Source organism: Peromyscus maniculatus, chromosome 6 (genome assembly GCF_049852395.1).
Source record: "Peromyscus maniculatus bairdii isolate BWxNUB_F1_BW_parent chromosome 6, HU_Pman_BW_mat_3.1, whole genome shotgun sequence".
NCBI lineage: Eukaryota > Metazoa > Chordata > Mammalia > Rodentia > Cricetidae > Peromyscus > Peromyscus maniculatus.
In genome coordinates this window covers 68,458,692-68,475,024 of record NC_134857.1, presented here as the reverse complement: position 1 = coordinate 68,475,024, position 16,333 = coordinate 68,458,692, and the positions used below count along the sequence as shown (strand labels likewise).

Genomic DNA, 16,333 nt, shown 5'->3' with positions numbered 1-16,333 from the left:
AATCAGCCACAGACCAAATTAATTTTCTTCAGCAATTCTGTGAGGAGTCGAGTAACATGTAAAAGTGAGCCCCCTTACATGCTTTGTGAAGTCAGAAGATAAAGCTAGTGAGGTTCTAAATAAGACCCCTGAACCTTGCACTTTAAGTAAAATTAGATGAATTTTCTAAATCCAGCCACTATCACTGCCTTAGAAATTCTATTTCCTACATCAAATAAGTAAAATAGGCATGGCAGGGGCCCACAAAACTACTCGGAGGGCAAGGGCTGCCAAGCCTGACAACCCGAGTTTGATCCCTGTATCCCACATGGAGGAAAGAGAGAATGGATACCCACAAATTGTCCTCTGAATTCTACATGTGCACCAGGGCATGTGCATGCCTCCTCACCTCCACCCCCATATTTTCAAATGTTTAAAAATAAGAAATAGGCATAGCGGAAGGTCAAAGATAAGCCCTAGAAGAGATATTTATTATTTAAAAAGAACTGGGCATGACGGTACGTGCGTGTGATCTCAGCCTCCCACGAAGGAGGCTTGAAGGTAGAACTGCCTGGGTTCGAGGCCAGCCTGGGCTACGTAGTGAGCAAAGCCTATCTGTAGAGAAGTAAGAAGGCTTGCTTGCTTGCAGCGCTGGGGAAAGGCGGGAATGCAAGGCGGAACCAAGGTGCGCGGGACGCCGGGGACTCCGGAACCTAAGGCTCGTTGCAAGCGGCGCTGGGGGCCCGGACGGGCCCTGCGCATGCGCCGGGCGGGCGGGCGGCGCTCTGCGTGCCGAATGTCCGGGCTGCGGGCGCTGCTTGGGCTCGGGCTGCTGGTTGCGGGCTCGCGCCTGCCCCGGCTCGCAGGCCGGCCGAGGGTGTGCCGTGCAGGGCCGACCTGGTGGGGGACGCCGCGCCGGGGCTCGGAGACCATGGCGAGCACGCCGGTGAAGTACCTGAGGTACGGCCGCGCTCTCCCCCGGGGGCGGGGCGGGGCGGGCCGCGCCCCCCGGCACCCCGGCGGCGGACTCAGGCCGGGACTTCCCTCAGCCAGGAGGAGGCGCGGGCCGTGGACGAGGAGCTCTTTAACGAGTACCAGTTCAGCGTGGATCAACTCATGGAGCTGGCCGGGCTGAGCTGCGCCACGGCCATCGCCAAGGTAGGCGGACCCAGTGCAGAGCCTTCGTGGGGAGCGGGCGGGGAGGGCCGCCCGCGGTGGAGCCGACGGCGGTGACGGCCGGACCCTCTGCGCCTCTGCCTGCAGGCTTATCCCCCCACGTCCATGTCCAGGAGCCCCCCCACCGTCTTGGTCATCTGTGGCCCCGGCAATAACGGAGGGGACGGCCTGGTCTGCGCGCGACACCTCAAACTTTTTGTGAGTATATGAGCGGAGTCTTCGTGGGAAAGGTACGGGGCGTTTGGGATCAGAAACTGAATGGCTGCTTTCCTTTTCAATTAGGGTTACCAGCCAACTATCTATTACCCCAAAAGACCTAACAAACCACTCTTCACTGGGCTAGTGACTCAGTGTCAGAAAATGGACATTCCTTTCCTTAGTGAAATGCCCCCAGAGGTAGGTGGCTTGATCCTTCATCTCCCCAGTAAGTACTGCCTCTGACCTTCCCCTCATGTTTTCGGACCAAGCTAGCCTGCCTAGTGTCTGCCTGCCATAAAAGTTGCTCTCTGAGTAGCAGTGGTACAGGAGCGCCTCCATATTGAGTGCTTCACGGCTTCCCAACACTAGCAGCTCTAGGTACCCCTATTCTGCAGACAGCTGTCTCCCCTAGCATGCATTTAACACTCATCTGGTCCTCAGTGAGACCCCCCCAACCCTTTTCTGTAGCTGCACGGATTTGGGGGTGGGAAATCTGAAATTTAAAAAGAGAATTAACTTATTCTGTAGATGAAGATACCGACCTGCAGAGAGATGGTTTGCCCTGAATCACAGAATTGGAGCAAGGCAAAGCTAAGACAGAATGGGTCCCTTCTGGCTTCCAGTCTCAGGCTCCTCTACCATGTCAGTCCCTTTCTCCCCAGCGGCAGGAAGGTGGGCAGGCAGGCACTCAGAACAGGAATGACCTTACTCTTTACCTTAGGAAGCAGTTATATCCATGCCCCTGTGGTCTGTGGGTGCAGGGACAGCTCTCCCTAGGTAACAGCAGCTCCTGACATTCTTCCTGCCCCTCCCACAGCCCATGATGGTTGATGAGCTGTATGAGCTGGTGGTGGATGCCATCTTTGGCTTCAGCTTCAAGGGTGATGTTCGGGAGCCATTCCACAGCATTCTGAGCGTCCTGAGTGGACTTACCGTGCCCATTGCTAGCATCGACATTCCCTCAGGTGCCGGGACCCAGATGGTCGGGGGACTGGAACCCAGGGGACTGGATTCTTTTTTTTTTTGGTTTTTCGAGACAGGGTTTCTCTGTGTAGCTTTGCGCCTTTCCTGGAACTCACTTGGTAGCCCAGGCTGGCCTCGAACTCACAGAGATCCGCCTGGCTCTGCCTCCCGAGTGCTGGGATTAAAGGCGTGCGCCACCACCGCCCGGCGGGACTGGATTCTTGATCCACAGTATAGACCAGGTCTAACATAATCTGAATGGACCTTTCCATGTCCCACACTAGGGCCGGGGATCGAGGTTCATGTTGGCCCTGTGGGAAAACCCGAGCCTGATAGTACTGGGACTGGGAGTTTCCCCCTTCTCTAGGACTAGGCCTTCTGTACTTCCTCACACTACTTTCTCTCTTCAGGATGGGATGTAGAGAAGGGAAACCCGGGAGGAATCCAACCAGACTTACTCATCTCACTGACAGCACCCAAGAAGTCTGCAGCCCAGTTTACTGGACGATATCATTACCTGGGGGGTCGTTTTGTACCACCTGCTCTAGAAAAGAAGTACCAGCTGAATCTGCCAGCCTACCCTGACACAGAGTGTGTCTACCGTCTACAGTAAGGGAGGTGGGCAGGCAGGTTTCTAATAAAGACTTGGTACCTTCTCTCTGCAAACTGGAATTTTCTGGCCTTAATTATCAGTGGGGAAACAGACCAGGCATTTGTAAGCAATAGGAAATAACTCCATCGCTACATCAGGTGTGATAGCCTTTACCCAGGAATGATGCTTCCTTATTTGTGATAGAGACACAGAGAGGTAGATGGTACCTCCAAACAAACTCAGCTTAGCATTGTAGCAAGACCTCAAAGGGCTAACAGAAAGAACTTCTTCAAAAGTCTTCAAAGGCTAAGTTGTGTTTAGACCTTCTCAAGCTAGAAATATTGTCAACTGGGAATGACCTATAGCCCAAGCTCTCATCTAATCATGATTAGAAACAGGCAGTCTGGCTAACCCAGACCACACATCTAAATGTATGTTTTTCTCGATCTTCACAGTATTTTAAAATGAAGACATTATGCAGGGTATGGTAATACAGGCCTTTTATTCCAGCACTCTTGAGGTACAGGCAGGTGGATCTCTGTATAACTTAGAGCTATATTAGAGAAATCCTGTCTCAAAAAAAAAAAAAAAGTCTTTTCACATAAGTCTACACTTTCAGACTTAGCAGACACTTCTTCAAATGAACACTCCTCTGCTAGGCACAGCAGGGTTTATATTTTTTGGACAGGCAGTTGTACAGGGGACGTCCACCCCCTCAGCCAGCACTGAATGCTTTGCTCTCCTCAGCAGACCGGTGCTCCTGAGCCACTTGCAGAGGGGATGGAGAAACCCTGCCCAAACCCAGGCCAACCCTGAAAAGGAGTCAGCAGAGCTACACTGCAGGCCTTCAGTCCCTCTTCCGCTTCTTCTTTTTGGCTCTCTCCTTTGGGTGTGGCTGGCTTCTCTCGACTTCATCCTCAACCTCCCAAGTCCTGCCATCATCATCCTTACTGCTTACATCCAAGACCACCTCCTCACGACACCGCTGTCTTTTCTTCTTGCCTCGTCTGACCTTTCTCTCTCCTCCTGTTAGGCCATCCTTCCCTTCTTCGTCTTGGGTGTCCAAGTCCTCCCCACACTGCCATGGCTTCTTGCTGCTTCTCCATGGGTGTGTGCCTGCTCCACTGTCCGCTGCCTTTGGCCTGCCTCGCACATCTCGGCCTCCTTTATCACAGACTTCCATCTTCCCCTCTTCCGGGTGCTGCCTCCTCTTTTTCTTCCTTTTCCTGGGAGACTGATCCGATTGCTCTGTGCTCAGTTCTGCAGGCCCACTTGCTCCTTCAGCCTCTTCCTCCCCACTTCCTCCAGCCTTTCCCTCTCTCTCATCTTTCCGCCTCCTTTTCTTCTTCTTGCTTTTCCTAACGCTCTGGTCAGTGTGTTCTAGAAGCTCCTCAGCTACATTCTTTTCAGTTGTTGCAGCCTCTTCCTCCTCCTTCTGCTTCCTCTTCTTTTCCTTGTTTTTGGAGGGCTCCCTGTCAGTCTGTGGTTGAGGGGTTCCCACATCCTTTGCGCCTTTGAGCCGAGCCAGGAAGGCCTGCTCTTGGGCCTCCAGGCGAGCAAGCTTAGCCTTCATTGTGATTCCAGCCCGAGCAGCCCTAAGAGATGGGTCAAATCAGTACGGGTATTTCATAGCAAGTTGGGAACAGAGGGAGGGGAGCTGCCTGGCTTCAACCCAAATGTGTCACCAACAGGGTTATTCCCCTGGAATATTGAAAACAAGTGGGAGGTGGCACCGGTGTTCTAACGCACAGGCAGAGAAGATGGGAGACCCAGAAAGCCACCACAACTTACTTGTGTGCAGTTCGCCCCTCACAAGCTTTGAGTAGCATCTCATCGGTCAGACTGTAAGGGCAGATGACAAGTCACAAGGTGATGAAAAGGCTTGATTGTTTTTTCTGTCTAAAAAATGTACATCTTCACTATTTCTTGTTCACAACCTGGCACTGTCTGAAGTTCTAAGAATCTAATTAATTCTACAACCCCCTCTGAAGAGCCCAGTCAGGCATTAGATTTCCTTGTTCATTCTCTGAAGAGCCCAAGGCATCTCCTCCCACATGCCCTCACTTCAGAATCAAGTCTCACATCTTTGGAGGCGTGGGCTCACGGTCGTCATCATCACTGCTGTTCTCTGAGTCTCTGTCCGGCTTCTCTTCGCCTGAGGTTAGTGTGGCTGTCTGGAGGAAGAGGATCATGGAGATGGACAAAGCCAACCCAACCCCGCTGCCACCTCTCCTCCCTTTCAGAAGCCCCTCGGAACTCACTGCCCAAGGCACGAATCTGACAGCCTCCACCACTGTTCCCGCCCAGCCATGCAGCCTGCATGGTTCAGTTTGGGCAGGAGATGGGCCAGGTATAGGGAGTGGAGAGCCAGGGCTTCTCTGGCTCACAGCTGGCTGATTGTAGAACAAGCGGGGAAAAGGGTTCCGAGTTAAGTTTTCTTAGTGGAGCGGGTGCCAGTAACTGACAATAGAGGCAGCACTCCTAGTCCCAGTGTCTGTTTAACTAGATGTACAGAACTCAGGAGACAGGAGAAGGACAGACAGTGAAATGGCCAGGGGGGGAGACAGCTGAGCTGGTAACAACACTTGTGCAAGCTTGTGGACCTCAGTGCAGATCTCCAGCACCACAGAAATGCTGGGCAGGCATGGCTGCCCACCTGTTATCCTAGCATGCAAGAGGTGGAGGGGGAAGCAGGCTAGCTAGGTAGCTAAACTAGACAAGTCGGCAAGTGGATTCAAGTGAGAGACCCTAGTTCAGTATATAAGGTGGAGATCAAGAAAGGTACCTAATGTCAACCTCTGGCCTCTATATGCATACACATGCATGAGCATCTGCACACATGTGTACCATATATGTGAACATGTGTACACACACACACACAAGAAGAATGAGATGGGTCCAGTCTAGATGTAAGTACATGGGCAGTTAGGATGAATGTTACCTTTCCAACAGATAACTCAGGCCAGGATTTGGGAGTGATTTCTAGAAGGTGCTTATGTATAATCTCAATCTGAAAGTCAAGAAATGGTTGGCAGGTAAAGGGCAGAGAGAAAGTGCTGTGGGATGGTCTGTATGTCAAAATGCTCTGATTGGTCATTAAATAAAATACTGATTGGCCAGTGGCTAGGCAGGAAGTAGGTGGGACAAGGAGAGAGGAGAATTCTGGGAAGCGGAAGGCTGAGGCAGAGAGACACTGCCAGCTGCCGCCATGACCAGCAGCATGTGAAGACACCGGTAAGCCACTAGCCACGTGGCAAGGTATAGATTTATGGAAATGGATTAATTTAAGCTATAAGAACAGCTAGCAAAAAGCCTGCCACGGCCATACAGTTTGTATGCAATATAAGTCTCTGTGTTTACTTGGTTGGGTCTGAGCAGCTGTGGGACTGGCGGGTGACAAAGATTTGTCCTGACTGTGGGCAAGGCAGGAAAACTCTAGCAACAAGAAAGGGCAGGTGGGAAAGCACAGCCTTTTTTTTTTTTTTTTTGTAAGATTTATTTATTTGTGCCGGGCAGTGGTGGCGCACGCCTTTAATCCCAGCACTCGGGAGGCAGAGCCAGGCGGATCTCTGTGAGTTCGAGGCCAGCCTGGGCTACCAAGTGAGCTCCAGGAAAAGGCGCAAAGCTACGCAGAGAAACCCTGTCTCGAAAAACCAAAAAAAAAAAAAAAAAAAAAGATTTATTTATTTATTACAGATACAGTGTTCTGCTTGCATGATGCCTGCACTCTGGAAGAGGGCACCAGATCTCATTACAGATGGTTGTGAGCCACCATGTGGTTGCTGGGAATTGAACTCAGGACCTCTGGAAAAGCAGTCAGTGCCCTTAACCTCTGAGCCATCTCTCCAGCCCAGAACACAGCTTCTTGAAGGAGAAGAAAGTGACCTGCTTCTGTCCCAGAGAGAAGAGGTAGAAGTGAGACAAGAAGCTTAAAGGGCCATGGAAGCCAATCTCATTAGAAATGGGTGGAGCCAGACACTAGTATTGCACATCTTTAATCCCAGCACTTGGGAGGCAGAGGCAGGTGGATCTCTGATTTGAGGCCAGCCTGGTTTACAGAGTGAATTCCAGGACAGCCAGGGCTACACAGAGAATCCATCTCGAAAAACAAAACAACAACAAAAAAGGATCATGATACAATTGGTTTCAGAGAGAAGAAGAAAATGGCTGTTTTGTAGGTCAGCTGACTATGGTGGGGAATGAGAGCAGAGGCAAAGAGTTCCTGAACGAGGCAAGGACTGCCTGAACTAAAAGAGTAGATGCCAACAAATGGAGGAACCGGGAAGGGTTGCTAGGTAACTTGGAAAGCCCCAGGCACAGAACCTGCGCTCACTAAGTGCTGGCTTTCTGTACTGGAGTGGAAGAAGCTGGAAAGCCTGGGTTCTATTCTTTTTCCTTTCCTAGCCAGCTGTGGGTTCTTTAGTGGCCCGTTTTCACCCTTTGGTTCACATATGTAAAGACAGACGAGGTAACCTCTCAGGACTCTTCTGGCTTCTAAACCTTTTTGAATTAGACACCAACACATCTCACTCCAGCAGCTCCTAATTAAGTGATGGCCTCCCGCCACTGTTCAGTGCTGCCGCCCCAGCAGATGGCAGGGTCCCTGGGACCTTCACATCTCAATTCAGGATGGGGGCATGGGCCTTAGTTTAAGCACAGCACAGTTGGACACAGGATCTCCATGTGCTAGGATATCCTGAGAATTAGTTGAGCACACAAGGCAATTGATCAGGACCTGGGGAAATAAGGAAGCAATAAAGAGCTGGATCTCTCACTCTGGTACCTTCACAAACTTCTGATACAGCAAATTGGGCTTGGGGTGGTTACGCTGGGTGGTCTCCTTGGAAAGGCGCCTTATCTGCACTCCATCCTGTTGGAAAGCATGAGTGAGAAAGCTGAACCTCCCTGCCCTATCCCAGACATACACCGACTCATCAATCTACCTGATGAGAAGCTCATACCTTCCCTGAGTCCACTACCAAGCTGGCTGCAGTCTTGTTGAAGAGATCACTCCACCAGTGGTTTGTAAACTCCTTGGCAGGGTCGTGTCCTACCTTCAGGTAAATAATAAATGAAAGTCACAGCTGAGCACCGCCCACTGGCCCTCATGGGTGCCCTGTCCCATTCATGCTGATCACTTCCCAGGCTTACCCCATGGGTATCTTGCTTCAGTGTCACCTTGAGGGCCTGAGTGATGCCATTCTCTCTCCGGCCCAGGCCCTTGCCTGTAGAGGACAGGGAGTGATTTATTTTGTAGCCTGCCCTGAGCCCTCACCAAGTCTTCCTGGGCTAACTGCCATTTCTTTCAGTGATCACTGGGTAGACCATGTACCTTTCAGAAGTCTACCTCACTCTATTCTTTCTCGTACTGCTCCACAAGTCTGACCCAGAATGGTCCTTTTTGTTACATTTCCTCCTGACTGCCTCCTCCAGTCTGCCCAACTACTTGTCCCTCTTACCCCCATTGTCCCCCATTACCCAAGAATGAGGATTTTACCCATTCTTCCCTTTTCCAGATAGAGCAGAAAATTCATGCTTCTAAAGCTTTCTCTTTAGTTTCTCCGCTGGTTGAACTGACATAGGGCAGAGGAAAAGAGGGGATTGGGAGGATATGGAAGAGGCCCTAGAACACCTTGAGTCCATCCATATTTTAGCAGCTGCTTTTCAGCAAACTTCATCCCACGACTCTTGACCTCTGGGGTGACACTCATGGTGGTCGGAGAGACTCTGTCCTCAGGTTCTCACCAGGGAAGAAGATGTGGCATCATCCTTTGAATAAGGAAAGGAAGTCCTGGAGATGCACCTTAGACAAGAGAGTGCCTGTGTAATACACATAAAGCCCCAGGTTTCAACCCCCAGCATCGTGGAGCACACACGTGTAATCCTAGCATTTGGAACATGGAGGCAAGAGGATCAGAAGTTCCTATCATCCACAACTGTATAGAAAGGTTGAAGCCAGTCTGTGCTATATGAGATCCTAAGTGAGTGAAAAAGAAAAGGGAGGTAAGTGTGGGTCTATGGCTATCTTAGTAGGCAGAATGCTTGCCTAGCCTCATGAGGCCCTGGGTTCAATCCCCAGCACCGTTCACTGGCCTTGGCTCCTAAAGTATAGGAAGTTATGGCTAGAGAGAGAGCTGAGTGTAAAGGTGCTTCCTGCCAAACCCATGACCTGTGCCAAACCCATGATCCTAGAGACGTACTTAGTAGGAGAGAACTGACTTCCATGGGCTGTCTTCAGACCTTCATACTCATGCGCACGCGTGAGCACACACACACATTAAAATGTAAGCTATCATGAGTAGCTTGCTAGAGGTCACACAACTGACATGGAGAACTTTTTTTTTTTTTTTTTTTTTTTTTGGTTTTTCGAGACAGGGTTTCTCTGTGCAGTTTTGCGCCTTTCCTGGAACTCACTTGGTAGCCCAGGCTGGCCTCAAACTCACAGAGATCCACTTGCCTCTGCCTCCCGAGTGCTGGGACTAGAGGCGTGCACCACCACCGCCCGGCTAACATGGAGAACTTAAACCAGGAAGCCTGTCTGCAGCATCTGTACGATCTCCCCAAATACATTACCATGTAGAAAAGGATATGTGGTATTTGGTAACTTGAGCTAGCAACTATTACTTAAGAGAGTCTATCATCTACACCTATGCTCCAGCATTCGTACTGTCTTGGTGTGGGAACCAACCTCCCTCCCACATCACTGCTGTGGGATGTCCTTCTGTACACTGCGAATATGTGATTCTCTCTTTGGTTGGTCATACAGTTGTTTTGGTCTATAGCTAGACAGAATAAGGCTGGGCTGGAAAGCCAAACTGAGGATGGGAGGAAGGAGGGTGGAGTCAGACACAGACACAGCCAGACACAGAGGAAGCAAGATGAGAATGCCCTACTAAGAAAAGGTAACAAGCCACAAGGCTAAACACAGATAAGAATTATGGGTTAATTTAAGTGTAAGAATTAGTAACAAGCCTGAGCTAATGGCCAAGCATTTATAAATAATATTAAGCCTCTGAGTGATTATTTGTAAGCAGCTGTGGAATGGAGCATGACAGAGAAAACCCTCCGTTTACACATTACCGGTGAAGTTCACTTTCAAAAGCTTCCCTTTAAACTGTCCATCTTAGGAAGGGGATGCTAACTGAACACTAAAGAAACAAAGATGAGTATTCTTGTTGTTTGTTTTTTTACTCTTTTGGGGGGGCCTGCCACCCAGCTCCCAAATAAATCACACACAGAGGCTTATTCTTACTTATAAATGCCCAGCCTTAGCTTGGCTTGTTTTTTGCCAGCTTTTCTTAAATTATCTTCCGGGCTTTTCCTGTTCTCTTACTTCTGTAAATCTTACTCTTACTTCATGGCTTGCTGTGTAGCTGGGTATCTCCCTGGAGTCCTCCTCTTTCTCCGGCTACTTCTTTCTTTCCTCCCAGATTTCTCCTTCTATATATTCTCTCTGCCTGCCAGCCCTGACTATACTTTCTCCTGCCTCACTATTATTGGCTGTTCAGATCTTTGTTAGACCATCAGGTGTTTTAGACAGGCACAGTAACACAGCTTCACAGAGTTAAACAAATGCAGCATAAACAAAAGTAACACACCTTAAAATAATATTCTACAACAGGGTGTCACACACTATCACCTCATTTATTATATCAAACCACCTCATTATACTTCATAGATAGTCCTGTCCAATAGGTAGTATCCTCATCCGACAAGTAAAGAAAAAAGGACCTGGGTTTCTTGTCTAGAGAACTATTTAGGCAATTTGAACACAAGCCCAAATTGAATGACTTGAAGTAACTGCATTTCTTTACAATAACTTACACATACTTCCTTTTGGACCCAACTTGTATGCTAAAGAATGGCAAATATTCAACTTGTACACTAAATTGCCTCCAAAACAGTTAAGATGGCACATCACACCGAAAACACAGACTACCAGTATCAATCTGTGCTAAGATCATTTGTTATGGGCATAGGAGACCACTGCTTTTTGTTTTTGTTTTGAGACTATGTATCCCTCATTAGCCTGAAACTCTCTATGTAGACCAGATTGGCCTCAAACTCACAGAGATCTGCTTGCCTACCAAGTGCTGGGAACAATGCTGTATGCCTCCATCCTGACTACGGAAAACTGTCAAAACTCACTAAGGACTACTGGAGTAAATCTGGAGCTTCTAAAATATTATATATTAGGTTTAAGAATGATGAGCAGAATTTCTACCCAACAGAAGGTGACAGGTGACATCCAGGCACAGGCTGTCCAAGTCTCCCAAGGAATAAGCTGGAGAAAGGGCTCTTACAGCTTGCTGTGCTCTCTGTAAGATCTCCCACATCCTATTCCTCCACACAGTAATTCAAAACCACACTCCCCAGAAGCCGGAAACAAGTTTTATTTCCCAGCCCTTGACAATTACAACAAGAATGCGTTCAGCGTTTCGGGGTGGAACTGAGTGACACAGTAGAAATCGCTTTCAACGCACTTGCAAAGGGCAGGCGTGGGCAGCCGCAGCCAGATGTGTGAAGGCTGCAAGCACACTCTGCGGCGCTGTCTCCACTCCGGCCCGTTTGCCGTTTGCAGCTGGCTCCAGGGCTGGCCGCCGCCGCCTTCTCCTCCTGCTATAAATCCAAGCCCCACAGCCGCAGTCAGCAGCGTGGAACTACTGGCGGATCCTCGCCTTTGCTCCCGCCCCTGAGGAAAACAAAGCCCTTACCTTCAGTCCGCGGTCCTCTCCGTGAAAGCACGTGTCACATCAGACTTGGGTGTCTCCATCTTCCCGGAAGTGCGCTTCGGTCCTTCTAGGATGCGGAAACCATAGAGATGCCGAGACAGAGGCAACGCTCCCGGATGGTTGCTACGGAAACTAGGTTCCTGGCTGAGTGTAAGCTTCCTCCTCTCTCAGTCGCTGGAAGCGAGGCTCGATTCTAACCTCCGTTTCGGAAGCACCCTCCTTAGGTCTTAGAGGCTCAGGGGAGGACCCCTCTGTCTCATCTTAAGATTTGCCAAGTCGATGGTTCCTAGAGCTTCCCATACACCCGCAAACCTGGCTCAATCGAGAGTCCCGGGACTAATGGCTAGCTCCACATTCTGATCTTCAGGCAAGCTTTATTTGTCAGAACACAAACAAAATATCACCACACTAAAATAGCTCAAAAATTGTAACATAAAATTCTAATCCTATGATAATTCCTGAAGATGATTAAGACAAAAGTTAATGGTCAGTTACCTTATAAAGGATCAAATTCTTTAATATGCTCAGAACTATGTTTGTAGTCATGTTAAATACGAATGGAATTCATTTACAGAGACAGCTTGGAGGGAGTGGTGGCTATTCTTGGTTGTCAACTTGACCATCTAGAATTAAGTGAAACCCAAGCTGCTGGTACACCTGTGATGGATTTTCCTTGATTGGATCATCTGAGGTGGGATTTAAAGGGGAAGACCCACCTTATGCTGGACCTTCCTTCTGGAGCCAGTTACATAAGGGACGTGGAAGAAGAAAGCTCTTGCCCTCCTGCTTGCTCCCACGCTTACTGGAAAGTTCATTCCTTCACTGGCATTGGTGCCTACTTCTCTGGCATACACTGAAGAGCAGCTGAGATGTCCAGCCTCATGGACAAAACCACTAATGGATTCTTGGACTTTCCATCAGGAGACGGCCATTGTTGGAATAGTCAGACCACAGCCTGTAAGCAACTTTAACACACACACACACACACACACACACACACACACACACACACACACACACTCATTTATATATTCATTCCATCAGTCTGTTTCTCTAGAGAACCCTGACTGATACAGGTTATTTTGACTCACAGTTCCAGTTGCAAAGGGTGAAATACATCGCGGTGGTAAGTGAAGTCAGCAGGAGCGTGACGCAGCTGCTCACATTGCACCCACAGTTAGGAACCGAGACTGGCCGGGCGGTGGTGGCGCACACCTTTATTTAATCTCAGCACTCGGGAGGCAGAGGCAGGCGATCTCTGTGAGTTCGAGGCCAGCCTGGCTACAGAGTGAGTTCCAAGAAAGGTGCAAAGCTACACAGAGAAACCCTGTCTCGAAAAAACAACAACAACAAAAGAAAACCGAGACTGGAGAATATATATATTAAGACAGTCCCCCCACAGCCACACCCAGAGGCCCATCTTCCAGCTCATTGATTCTAGATCACACCAAGTTGTCAACTAAGATTAATTAATCACAGGCACCCTCACCCCAATCTGCTAGATTAAACCCATTCTTCAATGCCCAAATAAGTTCCATGACCCTATTCTCCACAGACCTTTGGAAACAAGCAAAATATAAGTGAGTCTCCAAGCAGGTCTCTGGGATGAGATCGGGGGTTCCAGGTTTACTGGAGTTCTGTGTTAAAATTGGGCAGGTTCCTTCCTCTGCAGGGCTTCTCAGGGTGTTCCGCCCACTCATGCTCATTAGGAATCCTCTAGAAGAAACATGGCAGCTCAGCATGGCTGTTCCTTAGGAGCACCCATCCCACTTTGCTATCTGGATGGAATAAGTTGCATGTGAACCTCATTACAGGACAAAGATGCGTGGGGAAATCAGACCTTCCAAAAGTCTAACCACATCTGGCTGTATAGGCAAAGCCATGAACACTTCCTCCCCATCTATAAGGAAGATGAATTGTCTCTCATGACGGGGATGGATTCTCTTGCCCAGTGGAGGATCTCAGAGTCTGCACTCACATCTCTGTCTCAAACAACAGAGAAACAAAATTACTCTGTCCTCGGTGTCTCCTAAACTGACATATGGGGATGCTGTGAACAAAGGAACCCTGTACAGAAGCCTACCACCTGACTGGTGTGCTTGTTCAGTAAGGTGAAATGCATTATACAACTGGCTGGACCGTGCACCAGAGTTCCCTAGAAGGATAAGGTAACTAATTAGCAGTTAGACTCCGGCATAAGAAACAAACACCCAGAAGCTCTGTCAGACTGGCATGCTAGCTCAGTTGGTCACACCCTTTACCCTGGCTTTCAGTTCTTCCTATTACCACAACCTAATTCCAGGGTTCACACTAACCACCCAGGGTCCCTTATTAAAGGAGGCTGCCAGGTGCTCCATCATTAAACTCACAGCTTTTGAAAATTATTCAGAATATCCAAGTGGTGTTTTTGGAATCTTTGCTAGCTAGTCCTATAAAACTGACTCAAGAAGATTGTATTTCTCTTTTAAACTGTCAGATGCTGAATTTAGCTGACTTCCTTTACAAAGCTTCTGGATGTTTGTTCCTTATGCAGGAGTCTAGCAGCCAGTTACCTTTCTTATGTTTTCCACAAGGTTGTAACAGAGAAGACCCAGTAGATGGTTCTGAACTGTGCTGGCTAGTGAAAACTGTCTCAGGCTCTTCCACCAAACCAATGGCCTTGCATCTTGTGATGGGCAGTGACAAAAATCATCAGTCTTGCTATCGCCTGTGACAAAGCCTGTCAAAGATTGCTGGGGTGGTTTTCTTGCTGTTCTTTTCCTCCACTAAGGACAAAACTGCCCTACTTTCTTAACTATATGCTCAGTAAAAATTATAATAGTACCAACAGTTCTGGACATCAGTCCTGTGTTTTCTCCTGTTTCCTTCCTTCCATTCTCTGTAGCCCTGGATGCTTCTGCCAGCTCAATAACTGCATTTCAGTACAACAGCATGGACCAGCCACTGTCACTCTTGAAGTCACTGTGCTACAGGTCTGCATAAAAGTGATCACCAATAACCACACAGCAGAGTCAATACTAAGCTGTCTTGAAATCTCCTCTGCCAATGCCATTAGTCAAAACTCTTCAATTTATCCTCAGACAGATTTTTTTTTTTTTTTTTTTTTTTTGTGATATATATTTTTTATTTTACAATACCATTCAGTTCTACATATCAGCCATGGGTTCCCCTATTCTCCCCCCTCCCACGCCCTCCCCTTACCCCCAGCCCACCCTCCATTCCCATCTCCTCCAGGACAAGTCCTCCCCCGAGGACTGTGATCGACTTGGTAGACTCAGTCCAGGGAGGTCCAGTCCCTTCCTCCCAGACTGAGCCAAGTGCCTCAGACAGATTTTTATCACAAGGGCAGAAAGCAGCCACATTCTTCACCAAATACCAGAGCTGTCTCTAGGCCACTGACTAATATTCTCCTCTGGAACCTCTTGAGCTGAGCTGTCACAGTCTACACTGTTTTCAGACCCACTGTCTCCCTGCTGGTATGGCCCATGTAGCCCCACTTAAAGTGTGCAACTGCTTTCCTAACCCAAAGTCTCAAAGTCCACATTCCATCAACCAACAGCAGGTCAGGCCTGTCACACAATACCCCGGTCCCTGCTACCAACTTCTGTCTTAGGGTTTCTATTACTGTGAAGACACACCATGACCACGGCAACTCTTATAAAAGAAAGCATTTAATTGGGGCTTGCTCACAGTTTCAGTCCACAATCATCATGGCAGGGAGCACAGTGGTACACAGGCAGACATGGTGCTGGAGAAGTAACTGAGCATTCTACATCCAGATCTGCAGGAAGGAAGGTCCACGGGGCCTGGCCTGGGCTTTTGAAACCTCAAAGCCCACTCCCAATGACACACTTTGTTAATCCCATCAAATGAAAGTAAAGGTCACTGATCCTAATTTTTGGTTAAGTTAAGCAAGCTTTATTCTGACATACAGGCTATTTCCCTAAAATGGGGCTTGAGAAGCCGGGCGGTGGTGGCGCACGCCTTTAATCCCAGCACTCGGGAGGCAGAGCCAGGCGGATCTCTGTGAGTTCGAGACCAGCCTGGTCTACCAAGTGAGTTCCAGGAGAGGCGCAAAGCTACACAGAGAAACCCTGTCTCGAAAAACCAAAAAAAAAAAAAAAATGGGGCTTGAGATAATAGCCCTAAACACAGAAGAAATGGGGTTTTTATAGCCCCCAAACTGCAAGGCTAGGGGCTTTCCAAGAGTTTCTGATTATGTAGAAGCTTGGCAGAACGTCTAATCTCCTCAGGGTGGAGGTCAGGGTGGAGGATTCGATGTCAAATTCCAGAAAAATGTGTCAAGATATGGTCAAATTTAAGTTTTTACAGAAAACAGCAATGAATTTATTTTGACCTTGTAACAAGATGGCTTCTAATCCTAAAATGGAGTTACACTGTTCCATCAACTTCCTCCAACAAGGTCACACCTACTCCAACAAGGCCACACCTCTCAATCCTTCTCATGTAGTACCAGTCCCTGATGACTAAGCATCTAAATATATATGCCTATGGGGGCCATTCTTTTTTTTTTTTTTTTTTTTTTTTTTTTTTTTTTTTTGGTTTTTCGAGACAGGGTTTCTCTGTGTAGCTTTGCGCCTTTCCTGGAGCTCACTTGGTAGCCCAGGCTGGCCTCGAACTCACAGAGATCCTCCTGCCTCTGCCTCCCAAGTGCTGGGATTAAAGGCGTGCG

At 48.6% G+C, this 16,333-nt stretch overlaps 2 protein-coding genes across 10 annotated transcripts; one reads left to right on the top strand and one right to left on the bottom strand.

The window, feature by feature from the left end:
• The first annotated feature begins 729 nt into the window (after positions 1-729).
• Positions 730-2,982, top strand: Naxe (NAD(P)HX epimerase). Of its 4 annotated transcripts, XM_076574400.1 has the most exons (7): positions 738-939; positions 1,029-1,137; positions 1,243-1,353; positions 1,438-1,551; positions 2,171-2,369; positions 2,540-2,558; positions 2,727-2,835. In XM_076574400.1, coding segments are annotated over exons 1-6 (735 nt in total). In that variant the 5' UTR covers positions 738-739; the 3' UTR covers positions 2,542-2,558; positions 2,727-2,835. The 4 variants fall into 4 exon arrangements, with proteins under 4 accessions (XP_076430513.1, XP_076430516.1, XP_076430515.1 ...); XM_076574398.1 differs by lacking the exon at positions 2,540-2,558 and having other exon boundaries at positions 730-939; positions 2,171-2,318; positions 2,727-2,982; XM_076574401.1 differs by lacking the exons at positions 2,171-2,369; positions 2,540-2,558 and having other exon boundaries at positions 737-939; positions 2,727-2,982.
• Positions 2,983-3,391: 409 nt separating this feature from the next.
• On the bottom strand, positions 3,392-11,737 carry Gpatch4 (G-patch domain containing 4). Of its 6 annotated transcripts, none has more exons than XM_076574395.1 (9): positions 11,623-11,724; positions 11,392-11,527; positions 8,541-8,677; positions 8,060-8,133; positions 7,870-7,962; positions 7,692-7,778; positions 4,991-5,082; positions 4,700-4,750; positions 3,392-4,503 (listed from the first exon to the last, which is right to left on the bottom strand). In XM_076574395.1, the coding sequence occupies exons 3-9, from the start codon at positions 8,617-8,619 to the stop codon at positions 3,756-3,758; spliced, it is 1,224 nt and encodes a 407-aa protein (XP_076430510.1). In that variant the 5' UTR covers positions 8,620-8,677; positions 11,392-11,527; positions 11,623-11,724; the 3' UTR covers positions 3,392-3,755. The 6 variants fall into 6 exon arrangements, with proteins under 6 accessions (XP_076430510.1, XP_076430511.1, XP_006976463.1 ...); XM_076574396.1 differs by lacking the exon at positions 11,392-11,527 and having other exon boundaries at positions 3,392-4,024; positions 4,070-4,503; positions 8,541-8,728; positions 11,623-11,715; XM_006976401.4 differs by lacking the exon at positions 11,392-11,527 and having other exon boundaries at positions 11,623-11,737.
• Positions 11,738-16,333: the final 4,596 nt, after the last annotated feature.